At 40.6% G+C, this 20,471-nt stretch overlaps 1 protein-coding gene across 1 annotated transcript in view; it reads left to right on the top strand.

Annotated features, from left to right (window-relative positions):
• Nucleotides 1–20,471, top strand: part of slc24a2 (solute carrier family 24 member 2) — a 40,273-nt gene that overhangs the window by 16,717 nt on the left and 3,085 nt on the right. The window contains exons 5-13 of the mRNA XM_025057712.1: nt 2,574–2,618; nt 3,370–3,478; nt 5,982–5,996; nt 10,141–10,191; nt 12,715–12,813; nt 15,030–15,112; nt 19,435–19,569; nt 19,656–19,745; nt 20,007–20,173. Of these exons, the coding sequence (XP_024913480.1) occupies nt 2,574–2,618; nt 3,370–3,478; nt 5,982–5,996; nt 10,141–10,191; nt 12,715–12,813; nt 15,030–15,112; nt 19,435–19,569; nt 19,656–19,745; nt 20,007–20,173 (794 nt within the window). The remainder of the gene's footprint in view (nt 1–2,573; nt 2,619–3,369; nt 3,479–5,981; nt 5,997–10,140; nt 10,192–12,714; nt 12,814–15,029; nt 15,113–19,434; nt 19,570–19,655; nt 19,746–20,006; nt 20,174–20,471) is intronic.

The raw sequence follows: 20,471 nt of genomic DNA, 5'->3' as shown, positions 1-20,471 counted from the left end.
GAAATCATAAAGGCCTTCTATCATAGCCACTGTTCGCCTAGTTAGCATAGAATAACAGATAACATGTCTGCTAATCAGCACAGAAATTGAGCAACAATTCCAAATGTGGTCCTTGTCAATTTATTTTTTGAATCTACCAAAAAATTCCTGAAATGTAACTCGTGACATTTTCATACTCAGAAGTCAGCTGAGCAGTAGCTGGAACATGACATTGCCTTTTTTTAGTCGTTGTTAAATTCTCAGTAGTTCACAGGACACTGTTCGCTGTAATGATAGCTGCACCTAGAGAGACAACGAGACTCAGTGTCCCCCAATGATACGTTGTAATTGAAAAGAAATGAGGTGGAAGTGATATGTACATCCAGCATATGTAATGTTGAAATGTTGGCCCTGCGTTTCATCATTCATCTAGGGTATATTAAGGACTAATCCGAGGATTTGAGGAGCCAAGCACAGCTACGCTCGAGTTAATCCATCAATCACTGACGACCAGAAAATGTAAAATATTTAAATAGAATATAATATTCGCCTTAGTCGATGTGGCTTTGATGTTATAAAAGAATATGCAAATCCAATATCTCCAGAAATAGACTGCTTTTGTGTCTTCTCAGATTTCATGGGAGATAGATTATAATCCCCCTGCCGATGTCGGAAAGCGGGGACTCGCAGCTCTGCTCTCGGCGTTCCACCAGCGCGCTCTGATCCCCGCCCCCTCCCCCAGTTTATGCCATGGGGCAATTTGAGAGGTGAAAGCGGAAGTGTTTTCACATGATGTCACACTGACGCTCGATAATTCTCCTTAACGCGTTGTTACATGCAGGCGGCTGCAGAGGGACGTTGATCTGTTTGAGCTGATCCGTTTCCAGGAAGGATGCTGATGTGACATTATATAAAAGCTGAGAGAGGACAGTGATGTCAGTCAACACACACACACATCCTCAGGACCACCCATGTGCGATTAGTCATATATTGAACACTGGTTTAATAAATGAGCCATAGGGTGATCTTTTCATGTCACAATCTCCCTTTCTCACTTACCTGACTGACTTGCCATGGCAAATGATGTTGACAAATATGTAACTTTTTCCACCTCAGTGGGAAAGAGAATTTGACATTAAATGTAATATTAAAATGGGGCTTGAGCTTAGAGCTGAAGAGTTGTTTCTGAAATATTTAAATTTGCTTTATTTTGTTGTTTTGTTTTGTTTTTTGTCGGGGGTAGGCTTGGGGGGGGGGGCAATGTTCCTTTTCTTAATTAATTCCTGCTAATTACTCATGGTCTGAGCAGCTATGCAGCTTGCTAATATATGCTAATTTATTAGTTGTTAAGACTGTGGAACACAATGGTTAGTGACATTCACAACAGCAGTAACAGCTGATTGTTCTTGTGAAAAAAAGAAAAAAAGAATCCACGTAACACAAGTTCTTTCAAGTTATCTAGGGTTTGATCTGACGAGTCGGGGTGTGAAGTCCTAACATTAAGTCTTTTGTTATTAATATTTAATCCAGAAGTCTACAGGGAATTACTTTTACTCCCACACAAGCATTCACATCGTGAACCAGAGTTAACTCCACACTCCCACTTCCTGCATTATCAGGAGATTTAACATTCAGTGCAATCATTCTCCACCAGATGAATCACTCAAAAAGCCCAAATCTGGCCGTCTGAATGTACGTATTTACCCCGCGATGATGCCTCCTTTAGTTTAAGGAACGTTTTATAAAATATTATTATTTCCCTCGACATGAACACTATACACGTTTCAGGAAGAACGCCGCATAGGCAGCGAAGTAAAGCTTTGATGCACTCTCACACACCCTCGTGTTGCTGCAGATAAAGTGAACGCAACTCAGTCAGAGGGTTGGTGAAAGGCCTTTGTTTCAGAGATAGACCGTTACAGTAGCACACATGACTAAGAAAGAGGCCTGTCGAGAACAGTGTTAGAGGATGGAGTCACTTTGACCCCAAAGGCTCAGAGTTTGGGTTTTTACTATAGAAGCATAGCAGACGATAAAACCTACAGTAAGTGTTAATTAAAAGGCAAATCAAATAATTAATCAAATGAGATAAAACAAACAATCATGGTACCTTCATTTTTTAAAGTCAACCAACTAAAACCACAGACATAAAAGGCACATTATCTAAAGACCTGTAATATGAAACTAGAGGTTACTACTTTACATAGTATATATATATATATATATANNNNAGATTTCATATATCGTTTTTATTTGCTTTCCAGCTTCTCTTGCTGTGTTGTTTTCATTTTGATGATGAACATTTATGCGTGGTGGTAAGAATTTCCTTGTACATCCGCTATAATTTTGAATGATCATTCTTATGTCACTAGGGTTGTGACCGAGGTGGTAGTTGGAAAAAGTCGTGTCTCTTGAGTCTTTGTCCCTGTAACAGTTTTCACTGTTCATCTCTTAAAGTTTGTCATTAAGTCTCCATTATTTTATTTTTTTTCATTTTATCTGTCTGGTCCTGTGTGGTATGCTTCACATCTATGTCCTGTTTTCTCTTTTTCTTTCTCTCCCTACTCTTACTCCTCCTTCCCTCTGTGTTGGAGGAGAAGACAAGTCCCGGGGCACCAGAGGATGACGGCAAGTTGTCGGTAGGTCCTGTCTGACTGACACTTCCTCTGTCTGCTTCAGTGTTTGTCCCCGTTTCTATGTAGATGTAATAGCCGAGTTGTGTTTCTCCTACTGTACTGCCAACAGGATGTGCATGTTATCGCTAACCTTAAGTCTTTCTGCTTGCAGAGCACAGCTCTCTGTTTTCTGGGCTGTTTATTATTTTGTAAACCACTGCACTTTCACAAAAGATAAGGTGCAAATGGAGACAGTAAAAACAAAATAACTGAAAGATTTTTGCTGTCCTTGCTCCGCTGAGACCTTACTCAAACCCCCCAACTATTAGCCCGGGACAGTTCCTGTGTCTACGTTTCCCTGTGGGCAACCAAAGACTAAAACACTCCAAACAGCTGCCACTCATGATGCTGCCTAATTACCCACAGATCCCAGGTTCATCTGCAACTTAAAGAGTGACCTTCAACGGGCTGGATTGGGAAAACTGTCAAAGCCTTTGTCAACACATCAAAGGCTGAGCATCTTTGGTGTTACTCTGTTCAGATGTTTAGGGTTCATGCACAGACGGACATGGGATACAGGTGAAGATGGAGGAACCTGCATGAACAAAGTGGTCAAGAAACAACATTTTTTTGCAGTAATGTAATTTATATACATATAATAAAGTAATCCTGGTCATTAGCCAGATTTAAAGATATGTTTATGCTAGAATTATTACGGTAATTTACTCTATCATTTGCTCTGTTTTCACACACACACTCTTATCTCTTTTTCCAGACAAGGCCACGGCTGCAGAGGGGGGGCAGCTCCGCCTCCCTGCACAACAGCTTGATGAGAAACAGCATCTTCCAGCTCATGATTCACACATTAGACCCTTTGAGTGAAGGTAAGACGGTTAAAAAAAATGTGACAAAGGCCAATGTAACTCTTGAAGTCTTCATCGCCTTCCATTGTACAGCACAGATGTTTCTGTGTTTGAATGGAGGTGTAGGCAGGAGTGCAACACTACACACAAACCTTGAGAAGTACCAGAAAATCTTTAACAAGTGGTAACATCCTTGTACAAGTGGCCCCGAGGTTTTCCCCCCGTGCACCAATTACAATACTATCGACGGGTAGAAAACATTTGTTTATTCCCCATACACTTGATTTCCTCTTTAATCCAAATCGAAGGCCTGTGAGCTCAGTTAAAGGGAAGCTTACACAATCTCAGCTCTCAGAGAAGAGGACAAGTAAGCTGGTATACCAGGAGAGTCAGAGTGCAGTAGATGTACATGGGTCTGTGTGTCCTATATTTTACTCGATATTCTTTGCTTTAGAACATCAGCCCCAGTATGTTTAGAATCCAATACCACCACAGGAGCAAGGTGCAAAGGCCATTCATACCCACCAACAGCGTGTCTTTATATTTCCTGTTAGGGGTTGGATGTGAGTGTGTTAGTCAACGTAAGGATTCATTTCAGTTTTTGTCTACGCGTCTTCACATTCCACGAAAGCCGAACCTAGAATGAGTCATTTCAGGAAAGATTAATAAGCCGTACCAAGACGGGGCCTTAAAGTGCCCATTAACGCGTATCCGCTCATTGTCATAGGCAGACGCGAGGCGTCCCATCTGCGTTTGTCCTTTCATCGCTTTGATTAAATGTAAATGGGAATAGTAGAAGTCAGTATGGCTGCTGGTAAATGTACGACAGCATTGTGAACACTCCGTCTTCTTTTATGACCTAACTTGGCCTACAGACATGTAGCATGAACAGTTTATGGGATTCAATAATATTTAGTAACTATGTGATGTCATTAAAAATACAATAGATCGGACGGTACATGCTGGAGGAAAAAGGTTTCAGGTTTTGTTAATCTGTGATCTTAAATGTCAGCTCAAATTAGAATATAATTATAATTAGTGCAACAATAAGGGCTTTCAAATGATGGAAAAGTTTTAGTCAGAATAAATGCAATTAATCATGATTAATTCTTAGTACTGAATCAGGATTAATTAGAATTAAATGGCATAAATCAACAGTATAAAATATGATACATAGTATTTTATAATACCTGTGATATTTACTCATCATATAGAAGAAAAAGATTTCACGTGTTTCTATTTGTGACTAATCCAATTTGCGGAGTAATAAAAATGTGAAAAATATGCTAAAAAAAATCATTTTAGTTGTTACTCTGCATCTCAACAAAAAATAGTCCTCAAAAATAATTGCAATTTACAGTCCCTCGCGATCCATTATGGTGTTAATTTAGACACCCTAGAAATAATTAGTGCATAAAAGAACTAATGATATTTGGCAAGGTGAAACAATGAACATTCAGCAGTGACACTCATGTAAGTCACACATACCTGGTTGGATTCAAATTATTTGAAAGTAAAGAAATAAATTGAATTACTCTGAATGTTCTTCTCTGCAGAGATTAGCAGCTGCATCTCACATTTGCCCCGACTCACATTTACTGGTATTAATGCAGAGAAGCACTTTGTCATCTGACTGTACAGAAAGAGAGAGAGAGATGAGCAGGTGCATCCATCAAAGATGGAGGCTGTGCTGCTTGTCCTTGCATGCTCTCAGGCTTTAAGTGATGCTCAGTGGGTCCACAGGGAACTGGCAGGACTCCACCTATACATTTTTCATAGAGCGTTTCTCAAAATAAAGTCCTTGCGCAGGCCGTTGTAAAGTTTGAATTGCTTTCCGAGTGCTGGGAAGTCTGCGTGTGTGTGTCTTTTTTGGTCTGTGTTTTTTTTAAGCATAAAACACTCCTCAGTTCTGACCAAAGACATCCAGGGCTTTGGATAGCCACAGAGCAGATAAGCTGTGATTACAGTACTAACCCTCTAGGTCTACATGATTTAACTGGAGTGACCAGCGTCGGTGCATATCAAACAGGAGTGCGTTCGTAAGCATGGACGTCTCTCTCTCTCACTCTCTCTCTCTCTAAAACAAATGGAATTATTTTAAAATGTTCCCATCCAGGGAAAGATGACTGCCGTGGATACTAGGTTGACTACATGCTCATTATGTTAGCTTAGATTTTTGTATGTGGTGGATGTGAAATCACAGTTAGCTTTACATGCAGACTGGAATAATCCTTTCATAAGAACTTTGAGGTTAAACCCGAGGTCACAGCAATTTATTTAAATGCATATCTCAAACTTCATGCAAAGAAAAATCCATTATGAAATATTAAACTTGCTCACAATTGATGTGTATTCCAAATATTGGGCTAACCATACTGGCTAGAATTCCCCATACATTTCATGCAGTTTTCTCATTTCCAATGCCTAATTCCTATGCCTACATGTACCATCTCAGACTGAATATCACCTGGATTTATCTTTTTTCTCTTTCTGTCTATCTCTCTTCCTTCTACTGTCACCTCAGAATTTGCTGACTCTGGTGAGTTATTCCTAAAATATCTGTGTCTCCCTCCCTTTTTCTCCCTCAATATCTGTTCGTTCTCTCTCCAACGGCCTGGAGGCAACTCTCTTTTGCCCTACGTGTCCCCTATGTATACATGTCCCAAGCGCCGCTGTGCTGTGCTGTCAACTCTGTACTGTCCATCCCTGCAGACTCCTTCAAATATGGCATTTCTCTTTTGTGGATGTTTTCCTCCCCGGAAACCCTCTGTGACCATCTCTGCATTGTTTTTTTGTCCATCTCCCCTCATCCTCTCTCTCCTCTTATGATCTGCTTCTGTGCTAAGCTTTGTGTTTGACCCAGGCAGAGGCCCAGAATGAGTGTTTTGGTTTTTGTCTTAACCCTGTCGTGCAGCTCTGTGTCTTCAGGTGTCTACTTTGTACGTGTACGTCATAAAAGATGTTATTTTCTGTGCTTTGTTAAAGCAGAGGTAAAAACTGCAGTGGAAGGAAACACAAGTGATGTTTCTCCAAATGTATATATATTTATAAAACAACCTTTTAGGTTTCTGTGCTTGTGACCAAGCATTGTTCCTGAGTAATGGTCGACTCTACTGTTCTTTTAATGATGGTTAAACTCACTGTACCGACTTGTGGCCATTAAGGAAATGACACCATTCACATAAGCCTTATGTTTACTGATATTCTCTTGGCCACATCAAATTCTGATCGTTAGTTACGACACGGAGAAGCCTGTCTTTACCAACGGTGAAAATGGCAAACGTTCCAATAACCAATTTTGTAAGTAAACACCCATGTACTGTACATTTTGAGAGTTTTGGAAAAATGTTCAAGCACTGGATAATACATTTGAAGTACATATAGTTTTAAAAAAGCAGCTCTTTTTCTTTGTTTACTTAGAACAGTGGTTCTCAAACTGTGGTACTGTGGAGCGCGCTCTAGTGGTACATGGGGAAAATTCATATTTTAACATTTACATTTTCAATTGAATAAATCTGAAACATACCATGCACAATTAATACAACATTTAAACATAAACATCTTTCTAAACATCTTTCTAAACATCTCTCCTGTGGTGGAAGCTAACAGTGAAGGCCTCTGCTGCTGTATTCTAATGTTGGACATCATGGTGGTACTCAGAGAGATCACTGTTTTCTCAGGTGGTACAGAGGAGAAAAAGTTTGAGAACCACTGACTTAGAACATTGTAATAATGCGATAGTTAGTTCCAAGGACAAGTGCCCGCCTGACTTTCTTCCATCAACATGAAGTTAGAGACAACGTCTCTTAAAAGGACTGTGAAAGGAGACAGTCAGAGTTGCTCACAATCTATAGTCTGGGTTTTTTAGTGCATGACTGGAACAAGTCTCCAGAAACAGCACTCAGAAGTCAGACTGCCTTCGACTCAGTCATTGGCTCAGACCTTCTCGATTTAAGAGGCAAGAATATTGACTCTCTGGTGTCTCGCTATAGGCACTTTATGGACTGATTCTGGACTGGTTCTGGATAGTTGCTATTGTCCGTCTTTTATACTCCCTCAAACGAGGTCATAACCAACAAACTGACAGTTGTCTTGTGTTTGAGACGAGAAACTCTCCAAACATCGAAAGAATTCCATTCAATAAATTAATCTGGCCTCGGCTCACTGGGTGTCACATTTGGAAGTAAGTGGTGATTCCCTTTAGTTGGTCTGTATTTCTTGCAACATGCAAGAATGGCAGATTTTAGAACAAGAAAACATTGGGACCCAGTTTGTGCGGTTAATCATCGATGTTAACATTGAAATCAATACCTCTTAGGAAGCAAATGCTACACCACTGTATAAATAAACAATGCAACAAAGGAGGGAAAGTAAGCTTTCATTACATAACAGTTTGAGCTCTCCGTCATCTGACATTTAATTATTTAATATCCAGCCATTCTGATGGAAATCAATTATTATGGCCAGCATGTCCAGTTTGCCCCGTCCTAATGCTGCCCCTGCCAGCAGCACTGTCTGTGACCCAGCGCCCATTGATCACATGGCTCAATAACACGCTCCCTGTTCCTGACCTCCCACTCCTTCTGCAGTGGAAATATAGTTTCTATATAATGACATTGACCCGGCTGCTGTGGTTTTTCAGCACACTGCATGATGGTTAGTACATATCACGTTAAAATGGTCAGGGTCATAAAAAAACGTCTCGCTTCTTTTGAATTTATTACACACAGTAATGAAACATAATTAAAGTTTGTTAACTATTAAAATTAGGGTAATAGTAAGTGACCAATCAGCTTAATAGGATCAGATCCAATGGCAGATTTAGCTTCACTAAAAGAAAATAAATTTCCCCAGCTCCACTGATTGTCATCTCGGTCCCTTTTTTATTAATTGTCAATGATTTTGCCTGATATTGAGCTTTGAAGTCGACGTCTGTTGAAAATGCACGGCTCATCTGTTGGAGGCGTGCCTTAGTAACATCACTCTTTACTAATCAGATACTGCTTTGACACCACATCTCCTTTATTTTGCTCTGGTATATAATAACACCTTCATGTTATTTAGGTGTGCACCAACACACACATCACACATCACACACAGTCGACCTATGCTCGACGGGTGAAAGGATCAATGTTAAAAGCTTTTTTTGCCACAGCTGAGGCTGACGCCACAACCCCCAGCAGACAGGCCGGGCATGCACACACATGAACACACACACACACACACACACACACACACACTGTGTTGCCCAGCCCACCAGAGGTTTAGAGGTCACGCAACAAGGACAAGAGGGCCCATGGTAAACAACCACAAGTCTCTCTCTCTCTCTCTCTCTCCCTCTCTCTCCCTAGCTGCAGACAGCCCTCAGGTGAATGTAGGAGTTGATTGTGTTGTGGGTTAATTGCAGGCAGAGTGGCCAGACTTGGGGGCTGGCCTCACAGTCTCAGTGCACTTCAAAAACAAAATGGCCTAATCACACAGGATTGAGGCACTTGTCTGGGAGTGCAGCAGATGAGCGAGAGTGGAAAGGTTTTTATCATTATTTTATTAACTCGTCAGATCAGGCCTTTTTGGCTTCCAAACCTCGCAATTGGTATGAGAGTCACAGCATCACCGTCTGGTTGATAACATATTGTAAATATGCGCATTAATGCATGTGAACTTGTAAAGACAGACATGATGAAAAAAGACACTATGATGAGCTGTTGAGATTTTTCAAAATAAAACTGTAAGATTTGTCATAATTAATGCACCCCTCCTCCTGATTAACCAACCTCCTGATGGAATTATAATGACAAATCATTTTTATTATTAGTTTTTAATAATAAAAATGAATTATTAGTTTTTAGCAAGCCATATTTCCCAACATCCTCTTTGAAGATAAAAACTGATATTTAAAAGTGTAGACTCTGCAGTATTTTGCACCTGCAAATTATTCATTATAACATACAGAGAAGCAGACGTGCCAGGTATACTGTATGTCCAAGAGAGTAAGCTCTTGGACAAAGCTTTGCTAAAAACAGAATTCGCCCTGAAGAGTGGGCAGAGCAGCCTCACGCTGTGATCTACTTTCCCACATGCATCGGCACGTGGGCAGGCAAGTCACATAGTCCGGTTTAGTCTGTGATGTGTCTTTGTGCTTGTTTTTTTTGCCGTGGGTTTGAATTCTGGGCTACTTCATCATAGCCGTGTTGCTGACTGTTTGTTTGTTGCAGTGAATGTGCTTGAGTAAGGAAATCAAAGTAATAGTTGGGTTTGTTTCATTGTGGAATAAAGTCATCCGGTCTTTGAGTAAACTTGCGTCCAGAGGAGAGGAGGACTCATTCTTTTGTTGCATGTTGACCCAGTGAACCTACTCTTGACATTTCTGTTGTTTTTTTTTCTCTGATCATAACACATTATTTTCTATTTTTGTGGTTTCTTTCATTCTCATAAAAACCATCTCCATATGTCATTGTATTAAACAATGGCATACTCTTCATTCACACTGAAATCCTGTAATGTTTCATTTGTAATTCAATCCTTGCTGCTATGTTTTGCACTTATGCAGTGATGACTGGGGCACACTGTTGGTGCCTGTGTGTGTGGAGCCAGCAGACCGGTCCTGTTCTACCATGTTCACTCTTTTCCTTTTTCTCTGTGTGTCCGCTGCCTTACCCCTGTCTTTTGCTGTGATGTTGTAGAGCTGGGGACTTATGGGAAACTAAAATATTATCACTCAATGACTGAGGAAGGTAAGCCTGAACGTTTTCACTATTTGATTCTTTGAGCCAGCTTCTGCCATCCCTCTTGGTTTTCATCTCCGTCTCCATCACCTCCAGTCCTGTTTTATTTTGTTTGCCTGTGACTCTAGAGTTTCCACACCGTTGTTTTTTAGTTGACAGTCTGTCTGAGATTTCACTGACATAAGTGCAAATCATGGTGGCCATGTCATTTATTTCTTTACATCAATGTTTTAAATACATCTGTATTATTTTTTTTTTCAAAAGATGTCATGTACACAGTGTTGTATGGATTTTGATTCTTTTAATCAGTTAATGATGGATCAATAATTGGTTTGTGCTCGTGGTTGACAAACACCGACAATATTATGGCCGAAGATTAAAATTCATCACCATCTCCTTCCCTCACCGTGACACTCTTGAGAAAACACGAAGAACACGTCTTTCTTTTCAGTTTTTTTTTCATTGTTTCTCATTTCTTCGGTCCTGTTGTCCATCTGCGTCGCTGAGAAACACGCCACCCGTGCCTCAGCACTCACTTGGTGGTTGTACTAGCTCCAGCAACGAGTGCGCACACTTTTGTGTGGCGTTACTGAATTTGGCAAACGGGAGTGACTCATGCACACTGTCGCTTTGTAACGAGCAGAGCTGACAGGGAAAATGAAAGGGCTATTTCAAACAAATACACTGCAGACGCACAGGCCAGTTAGTCTTTAAAGACTCTGAAATTGCTTCATTTTTATGTAAATTGTGTGATTTGGGTTATGTGCGCACTTTAAATGGGCCCCTCCAGCACTGTGTGAACTAAAAATAGAACCTCATCTGAGAAAAACTCCAGCTCAATTTGTTTCTTAATGTTAACACATTTGTTTGAAGGCAGCCATTTTGGGTTTTTATCCCCTCTGATCCGGTTGGTTATTGTACCTCAGGGAACTTTTTACACTATGATAAAACTTTCCTTTTTTGCCTTAACCAATAGTTTGCACCAAAAGTTTAAAACAGTGGTTCGTGTGCGTTGCAGCTCAAACACATACACGTGTTTGTGTTTTTATATATATATATATATATATATAAAACACTTTATATTATTATTATTATTATTTTTTAATTGCAAAAAATGAGCAAAACCTCTTTTTTTCTTTATCGTCAATGGGAATGTTTTGCCGTTCTTTCACATCTAACGATGCCAAAAAGACGAGGCCAAACTCTGCCGCTTGACTGCCCATATCGCCCACCCACATTTGTCACAATCTCACTCAATTTCACACTAATAACAGCACACAACCACCCGTCAGTGGCCACCTAAGGTGAGTTATGTCAAGGCGAGGAATGTGTGATGGCGGTGGCGTTTGTGAAATGTGGAAAGTTTTCTTGTGCGTCGTGTTGAGCATGATACAGTGTTGGATAAAAATATTCCAAATGACAAAAAGACAAAGTGGGAGAACAAAACTGTTTGTAAAAGAAAGTTAGAAAAAGATGGCGTGAAAGGGAGAGAGAGGAGGCGCCGGAAACACAAGAGGAAGGCCAGTAGTGACTTGTGTGGCTAATGAATCTGCCGGAAGGTCACAGACAGTGTTGACATGGCTGGGTAGAGTGCGTTATTGATGCATCAGTGTGTCAAGCACTGACAAATCAGCCATGCCCTCTTAAAACGAAGGGAAAAAAAATCTATTGAATTGATTGCGGTGGTTTGAGCTGGACAAGGCACAGACTGACACGCACAGGAAGTGGGTGGAATTTGATACGGGTGCAGAACTGCAATGATGCATTTAACATGAAAAACAACACACTTTATTTTAAATAGAAAATATAAAACTACACACGACAGGTGTTGGCCATATTGTAGTATCTCCGTGAGTTTGACATTTTGAGGAAAACCCTGATTTAAAAGGTGCTACCAGCCAGTCATTCAAAGTCATTACGACACAGTCAGAAGTGCCTTGAGCTGTTGTTTGTGATGTCAGAAGGCCACAAGGCTTATGTAAGCCACAAGGTCGTGGCACTGCATCGACAGCTGCTTTTATTTCACTCTCCTGCGTGACAGCATTAAAGTCACTGGTCGTGTGTATACGACTGAGAGGGTTATTGATTATGTTAGCGTCAATGGAAGCACTTTATATTTTGTTGCAATAGAGCGGTAGACATTATACCACTGTAATAATTATTTTTGCTGTCCCCCATTTTCTTCATCAGCCTAATCCCAGCTTCCGACGTCCCCTTTAGATTGTAAGGTAATGAAGTAAATAAGAGCAGGAGTCTCTGTAACCTCCGGGAGGCGTCACCTCCACCGAGGACCAGGACATTGCAGGGTCATCAGCATATGATATGCTATGCTATATTGACTGTTGATTTTGTTTCAGTGGCACTCTGGTGTACACTACTGCCGTGTTTGAAATGTGTATCTGAAATGCGACTCGTTGGAGGTCAAAGGTGACAGAGGAGCGCTGACTCGGATGAGACCAAGAGGCTTTGTGTGAAGTTCAAAAATGTGCGGTGCTGGGCTCATCTTTTACCTTTGTGTCATTTCTTTTGCAGGCAAATTTCGAGAGAAAGCGTCCATCCTTCACAAGATCGCTAAAAAGAAATGCCAAGTGGAGGATAGTGAAAAGGCCAACGGAGTGGCAAGCCGTTCAGGTGATGATTTCAAATTGACATTAATGCTCTGTGGCAGAATAGTTTATAGCTTCCTGATAGAGTTAGCGCGGTTAATAAAAAGTAGAGTGTACAAGGCTAAGAGCAAATACAAGTTAATATATTTTATGGAGTTTCAATGTTCTTGTCCAGGGGTCTGCAACCTGTGGTTCCTGAGCCATCTGCTGCTCGCAATGATAATTTCAGTGTCCTTTTTTTAATAGCAAAACAACATGGTGTCATGATACTCTTCAAATTGAGATGTGTACTTTTATTAAATTCATATTGTCTTTATTTAGAAGGTGAAAATTACTTTGTTGCTCTGAATTGTATTTGGTGGTAAAACAATAAAAATGGTTCCTTCAGTGTAGAGTGTTGCACCTGTAACATAGTCTAGTGGTTCCTAAAGCGAAGGGCGGGCCCCTTAGGGACATTATTGCTGGTGGTGGTAGAGCATAGAAAATGAATATACGTGAGGATGCTTGACAATAGTCCTGTCTACAGACAGGGGGTGCTGCAGAAAAGATTGGGAACCAATACTATAGTCCATGGGTTGAGTTTCTTGTACGAGATTAGTTTGTTTTTTACCTGAATCTATTCTTGAAACTCTGATTTAAATGTTTTTTATCTCGTACAATGAAAACTTTTTGAAGTATGATCAGAGGAGTAAAAAAAAAGAAAAAAGCTTTTGAAACAAAGTTTTCAGAAATGAACATCTCAGGAGGAAAAAAACGGAGTCAGCAGTTATTTATACCAGCAGGAAAGCCAAGATGATGCTATTCTCCCTCATGACCACACAGTGCCAAACAACCACTTATCTCTGTGGCTGTACACCTCTGTGAAAATGCCGTGAATACATTACAATTAAAAAACACACAGTCTATTTTAAGAATAAATTTTTAAGCTACAATATGGTGGTATTTTCTGTCTTAGAATTGCATTATGGCCACCTTTGTGGCACATTTAAATGTGTAACATATTACTTTATGATGGGATTTTTCACAAAGATGTGTCTCTTAAACTGCACGTCTGCCTGACCTGGTTTTATATTTCTTCCATTAACAGATCTCTGTCCACTCACAAGTTAATTAGCTGCACGTCCCACGTTAAACAAACATGACATTATTGATAACTGCCAAATCTAGTGTAATCTTCAAGCGGCATTTAAACCAATCTCAGATGCTGACATGTGTTATTTATGTGTGATATTCACTTGAAAGAGCAAAAGACGATCAGGAGGCCAGAGGACGGGCTTTCATGGGCACCGCGCCCTCATGGAAGCAGAATCAAAGGAAAACATAGATGTTTAACAACAAGGTGCAATTATGCTAACAGCATTGCATTAACATATTAGCATCTTAATCCAAATGTATTTTAGTCTTCACATGTCTGAGACCCAGGCCATGTTTGTGTGAGTAGAGTTTCACCTGGTTCTGTTAAAATGATGATTTTCTTTTTTTTAATTTTCTTATGTGACTTCACACAAAGAAAGCATTTTCCTAATCATGTCACAACACTTTGGAATTGATAGAGTTTTTCCACAGCAATTATAGTGTTATCATCTGATTACGTGGCTTTTAGCTCTTTGTGTTTTAATAAGAGCTGTTGAGTTAGTCTGGCCTAAAATTAATGAAGTCAAAGCTGCACTCGGGAAGTGATGTGGCGGTGAGATAATGGTGGCTTTCACATACAGAAGGATGCCTTCAAGTGCTTCCTTATCATCTCATGTAGTGATGCATTCATGTTGTGCATTGTTGTAACATCATGATAAAATTAAAAAAAAATTTATTATGATGTTAAAAGAAATGTAGGTTTTTTTTAATTTTATTATGATGTTAAAAGAAATGTAGGACAGATATAAAATAGATATATTTATTCAAATAGCAATGATATTTTCCCACATATACTGCTTTTATTGAACTGATTTCTGATGTTGTGTTAGTTTGTGGCTCAGTCAATTCTTGTCTCTGTTAATTAAATATGGGTGTTTTAACTTCTTCTGGAACTGTGAAGATGATGAGGCAAAATTCTGTGTCCTACCCTGAAGAAAATGATGCTTCTGGTAGTAAAGCAGTCACATGAGAGATGCTCAACACAGAGGGGAAATAGCTGTTGTCTTCCACCTCTGTGCACGTCACAGCATCTGATGCTTTCACGTCTATTTGGAGCATCGACAGCTTCTGTTTTCATCCTAATTAATGTTTTCTAACGTTCCACAGATAAGAATCTTCCCAACAGCTCCAGTGTAGAAGTGGAGGTGACACCGCCCATGAATGGAACAGCAGGACAGGAAGGAGAGGCGGTAAGAAACGTCAAAAGTTGTTTTTCTCAAACTATCACACAGTTGGTTAATTGGGTCATGTGATAAAAAAAAACCTGAAGTAACTCTTGTCAAAGTCACAGAGACATTTATAAATACACAGTATGAGGCCTCTCACCTGCGTCTGTGTGCCACCTTGAGTGTGATTGATGCAGAGGTTGTGGGACACTACAGCACAGGTCACTGCTGCTGATAATTTCCCAGCATGCACCTAAGCAGAGTTCTTCCATCTCCACTCAGCCCGGCCAAAGACCCGCCTACTCCCACTGAGTTCTGTAATCACTCTGCTCATTCACCTGCTGCTCCCCCAAACTAAACACACACACCGACACACACACACACACACACAGGCAGGCAGCCTGTGACGTACAGCCTGGCAAAGTGAATCTCAGAATGACACCTGCAGCTGTTCTGTTGGCATGAACATTGATGGCGGGATGCTGCGACCAGCCAAACCAGCAGACAGTCCTGAGGCAGGAGGGCAGAGATTCAAAGTGGCTCAGTGAGAGGGAAGGTGTGTCGGTCATTCTCACTCCCATTACTGTTACCCAGGCAGTTCTAAGAAGAACCACCAAATCACATGGTTTTTAGAAGGTCGATGTTTGGTTGATAAAATTGTTTATATGTACACTGAGAGTCATTCTGTTTGTACGGTAAGTCTGTGTATATTGTTATTACATTACATTATTACGATACATTTAGCAGACGCTTTCATCCAAAGCGACTTACAATTCGAGTCAGTCAGTCAACAATCAAGCTACAGTAAACATACAAAATACAGAAAAACACAAGTAATAATAAATACTAAAAGATATAGTCATAGTAGGTCATAGAGTAAGAAGAATACTGTCATAAAATGTCATAACGATCACATATATATACACAGTATATATACATATATATATATACACACGCATATATACAGACATACTGTATATATACACACATATACACATATATACATAGATTGTACAATGGTGTACAATGTCTCTACTGCATACAGGCCATAAAGTCCAAGAATAGACCATGTGTTTATTGATTTGATTTTATTTCCACAAGATCAATCTTCCACTCTTGGGGCTAATAATAGTCTGATCTCCAGGCTGACAATGTTTGTGGCTCCAAAGTCAACGTCCTTTTTTTCCTCCTGTTTTAGGTGGAAGGTCTAAAGTCCGCCCAGAAACGACGCTATAACCGGGCAACCCTCAGCATTGGAAAGAGCTGGGCGCTTATTGGCACGCCTTCTTCTTACAGGCTGCTATTTTTAGACACCTGTCCCACAGTGCACCTGATCTTGTGTCTGCCAAGACGTTGCTGGAAGCAGATCCCACCTTGGTATCTGCCACCAGAGGCTCCGCCATACTAATGTTCAATTCCTCCAGGATACCTTGGCCTCTTACGGATTGGGAATTAGGGAATAGTTAAGGTCAAATTAAAAACTGAAGCAGTACCCCTCCTTCAGTATTGCATCAGTATTTTAAGTTTTTTTTCCATTAAAAATAACCATTGGATATGGAGGCTGGCTTTATATTTGATATTAATATTTAATGGGTTCCAAGAATTCTAATATCTCTTGGTAAGACTATGACCAATAATGAGCTCATTTAATCTTTTGCTGACTCATCATTTCCTTCTTCCTGACATATTGAAGATGTTGTTCTCTCGGTGCATGTTTTTAATATTTTTGAGCAAATAAAGCTAATTCCTTAATAACACACTGAGAGCCTAACAGAACTCAAAACAGACAGGATCTAATGACTCATCCTACCTTTTATCACAGCCCAAAATCTGAAAAATACACCCTACGGCCCTCTCATTGAACCTCAGCTAAAGATTGTAAGCATTTCAAATTTAAATTGATCCAAAAAGAGTACAGCAACAGTTACAGTAAATTATCAAAACACTGACAGAGAGACAAGCTTTAGAGTTTTTCTTTTCTGTAAAATCAGGTGTTCAAAAAGTAGTTGAAATACTAACTTTGTAAAACCGACACTCTAACTAATGCTTCCTCTGTCTCCTGCTAACACTTTTTAACAAATTCACAATGACTTTCTTGTCCTGCACCAGTTACCATAGCAAACATTTTCCCTCCTGGAGGAAATAGAAAAATAGTAAATGTCACACCTCCTCTCATAGCTCTGTGGGGCCTGGTGAAAGTCAGTGCCTTTAAGCTCAGATTTGTCCGTGTTGCCATCTGAGGCACCACAGGGCAGGAAAGGCCCCCCCTGGGGCTGGCATTTGGTAAACCAGTCAGAGTTGGGAGCGCCAGCTCTGTGGGATACGTGGACAAATGCATGTAAAACAGAAGTATAAAAAGACAAACGAGGCAGTCTCCGCCTGTAGTCTCAGCCAGAAATACCTGGACGTGCCTGCCTCCAGATGACGTGTAATAAAGGGCAGTTTTGTGCACATGCTTAGAAAAAGAGACAAAAATGATCTTGTGGTATCTCAACAGAACCTGAAGAACAACAACAGATCAAGTTCAGAGCTGATGTTAATGAAGCCTCATTTTTTTTTAATTTTTTCAGTAGAACACAATGCCACCATCTGGTTATGCAAAAGAGGAGGTGACGTGAGAATGCTTATCCTAAGTAATGCAAACACAGTCTTTTGTTTGGCAGCTCTGATTACCAAGGCTACCATGCAGTACAGCCGTGGCTGTCACAGCAGGGTGAGCTACATGTAATTCAAAGAAACTCAAAGGAGGAAAGGAAAGTGTGTCATTGTGACACAGCACACCACCTCACACAAAATGAACTGTGACCTCTGCTTTTAACCCATCACCAAAGTGAACACTTTAAGCGCCCGGGGAACAGTGCCATGTTCAGAGCCCCTCATTGGTAACTTGGGAGCTGGTGGACTCGAACCTGAAACCTCCGCTTCCTTAATCACTAAGCCACCACTGAAGAATTTCTACTTCTCCCTCTGGACTGCTGCTCTGATCGATGCTATTAAGGCGTTATATAATTTTCTGGAAGAAATGATTTTTAACAGAACAACATCTGTTGTCAACGTCTCGCCTTCTTTGTTGTTCACTTTCCTTCCACTGCTCTCCGTTCAACTTTGATCACTCTCAGTCAGGGGAAAGGGAAATTCTCAGTGATCAGTGTGTTCTGAGACCTGCATGTGTGGACAAGTTCTCTGCGGGTCCCTGCGGCTTTTAGCATCCAGTATAATTGGATACAATGGGACTGCAGACACCTATCGTCCCTCAGAAGGCCTTGTTGTTGTACCACTAAAGCTAACAAGTACCAGACTTCCTCGAGGAGTTTTTTGCATGAGTAGGCATAAGCAGATGAATGAAATGAAAATATAGTTGCCTTTGCCTCGATGCCTATGTGTGCATCCACTGCATCATCCAGATACAAGCCTGTATCTCTGGCTTTGCTTGGCATTCTGGTGGCACATCCAATCAGACCTCGGGGGGTGGGGGGGTGTTCTCGTGCAGCCGGAATCAGCAGTCAATCATGATGAGGTCTGATGCCTGACGAGAAAAGGGCGCAGTGCACCCTCCCAAACCACAGTCATCAGACTCCTTTCAATGCAGAGCACGGGCACATGCACATCTGGGTCTTGACATTGCAGTTTTCTCCTCTTGTGAAGTGCTGGCACTGACTGTCGGCTGTAGGAATGTGGACGGCAGCCTAATAAAATAAAAATTAAACTATATTGTATATACTATACATAGATTGTGTAATTGTACACGGTCCACTGTATGAACAGCAGTGCTTCAGCAGATACAGCAAGTCACTTCTGTTTCTGAAGGTCGGGACATCAATCTCAGGCTCTACAGACCGACACAGTCTGTGTCCTTCAGGTTTTTGTCCCAGAGCTGCGTAGATGAGAAAGGTTGCGTTAGTGAAGCAATCTAGCAGAATATCTCTAGTCGTTTGAATATCTCTAAGTGCTTAAGAACTCTGCTTAAAAAGCAGATAAATAAACATAATGTCCCATAATTGCTCTTATTGTAGGTGTGTAAAAAGGAGTAAAGAGGAATTTTGGGTTAAAACTAAGTCATGAAGTTTCTCCCATTTCTTCTGCAGGGGCTGCTTTTTATTCATTTTCAATTCCCTGGTTTATGAGATCAGTGCATTGGTAAACCATTATTCTGTTACAAAGAACAACCAATACAGCAGCTGCACTGTTTGTCTTTGCATGTATTTTCGGAAGATTAACTGCAGCTAACCACAGCAAGACAGGTTAAGCTCACATATCCCTGTCCAGATGCCTCTGGCACTAAACACCCCGGGAGCTGCCTGGCTGTACAACGTTCAATTTCAAGTTTTGTTCATGTCTCCCCACAGGCTGAGGATGAGGAGGAAGAGGACCAGCCTCTGAGTCTGTCCTGGCCCGAATCAAACCGCAAGCGCTTCACCTACCTCCTTATTATACCCATCGTCCTCCCCCTGTGGCTAACACTCCCTGACGTCAGGAAAGCGGTGTGTGTTTTGTTTGGGGAGACAAACTATTGTTATCAGAAGTCATTACCTTTTCTTAGTGACCATGAATAACATTTTTTTTTCAGTCATCAAAGAAGTTCTTCCCGGTCACCTTCTTGGGCGCCATCTCCTGGATTGCCGGCTTCTCGTATCTAATGGTGTGGTGGGCTCACCAGGTACAAAGTCGAGTCTATGTTTACATTTCAGTGGAGGAAATAGTAAAAAGTGATTTGAATAATAGCCAAATAATAAAATATAGAGTATAAAAATAACTTCATCTGTGTGGAAAAAAAATGTTTTTGATCAACTCAGTGGATTGTCAGAGTAGAGCTTTGTCACCTCCCTCCATTCAGAAGCAGGATAATATGAAAAGGTTGGAATAATAGATTGAGTTGTATTGGTCCTAAAGCCTGGTTTTTCTGCTTTTATTTATACAGGTTGGAGAGACCATTGGGATTACGGAGGAGATTATGGGCCTGACTATATTAGCAGCTGGAACCTCCATCCCTGACCTCATCACCAGTGTCATTGTGGCACGCAAGGGTCTGGGGGATATGGCTGTCTCCAGCTCAGTGGGCTCCAACATCTTTGACATTACTGTTGGGTAGGTTGGAGATTCCTGTTCAATACTATTCTATAAAAATTGAAGGTCAACATTTGGGGGATAACAATAATGGAAATGAGAAATGTATTTACATTGAGTGTCATCCTTGAGAGACCAGATGTTCTTTGTAAATCAACAGACCACGTTAATCAAAGGTAAAAGTGCATAAAAAGCAACGTCTGCTAAAGTTAAGGAGCTTGGAACATGTCTAAAGAACAGGTTGTGATTTATGACAGTACTGACTTTAAGTATAATTTCAAGATTTGTTTTCAGCATAAACATATCACCTCCTGCAGTA

The sequence above is a fragment of the Cynoglossus semilaevis genome, chromosome 1 (genome assembly GCF_000523025.1).
Source record: "Cynoglossus semilaevis isolate Cse_v1.0 chromosome 1, Cse_v1.0, whole genome shotgun sequence".
Classification (NCBI taxonomy): Eukaryota; Metazoa; Chordata; class Actinopteri; order Pleuronectiformes; family Cynoglossidae; genus Cynoglossus; species Cynoglossus semilaevis.
This window is presented reverse-complemented; position numbering and strand designations above follow the sequence as displayed.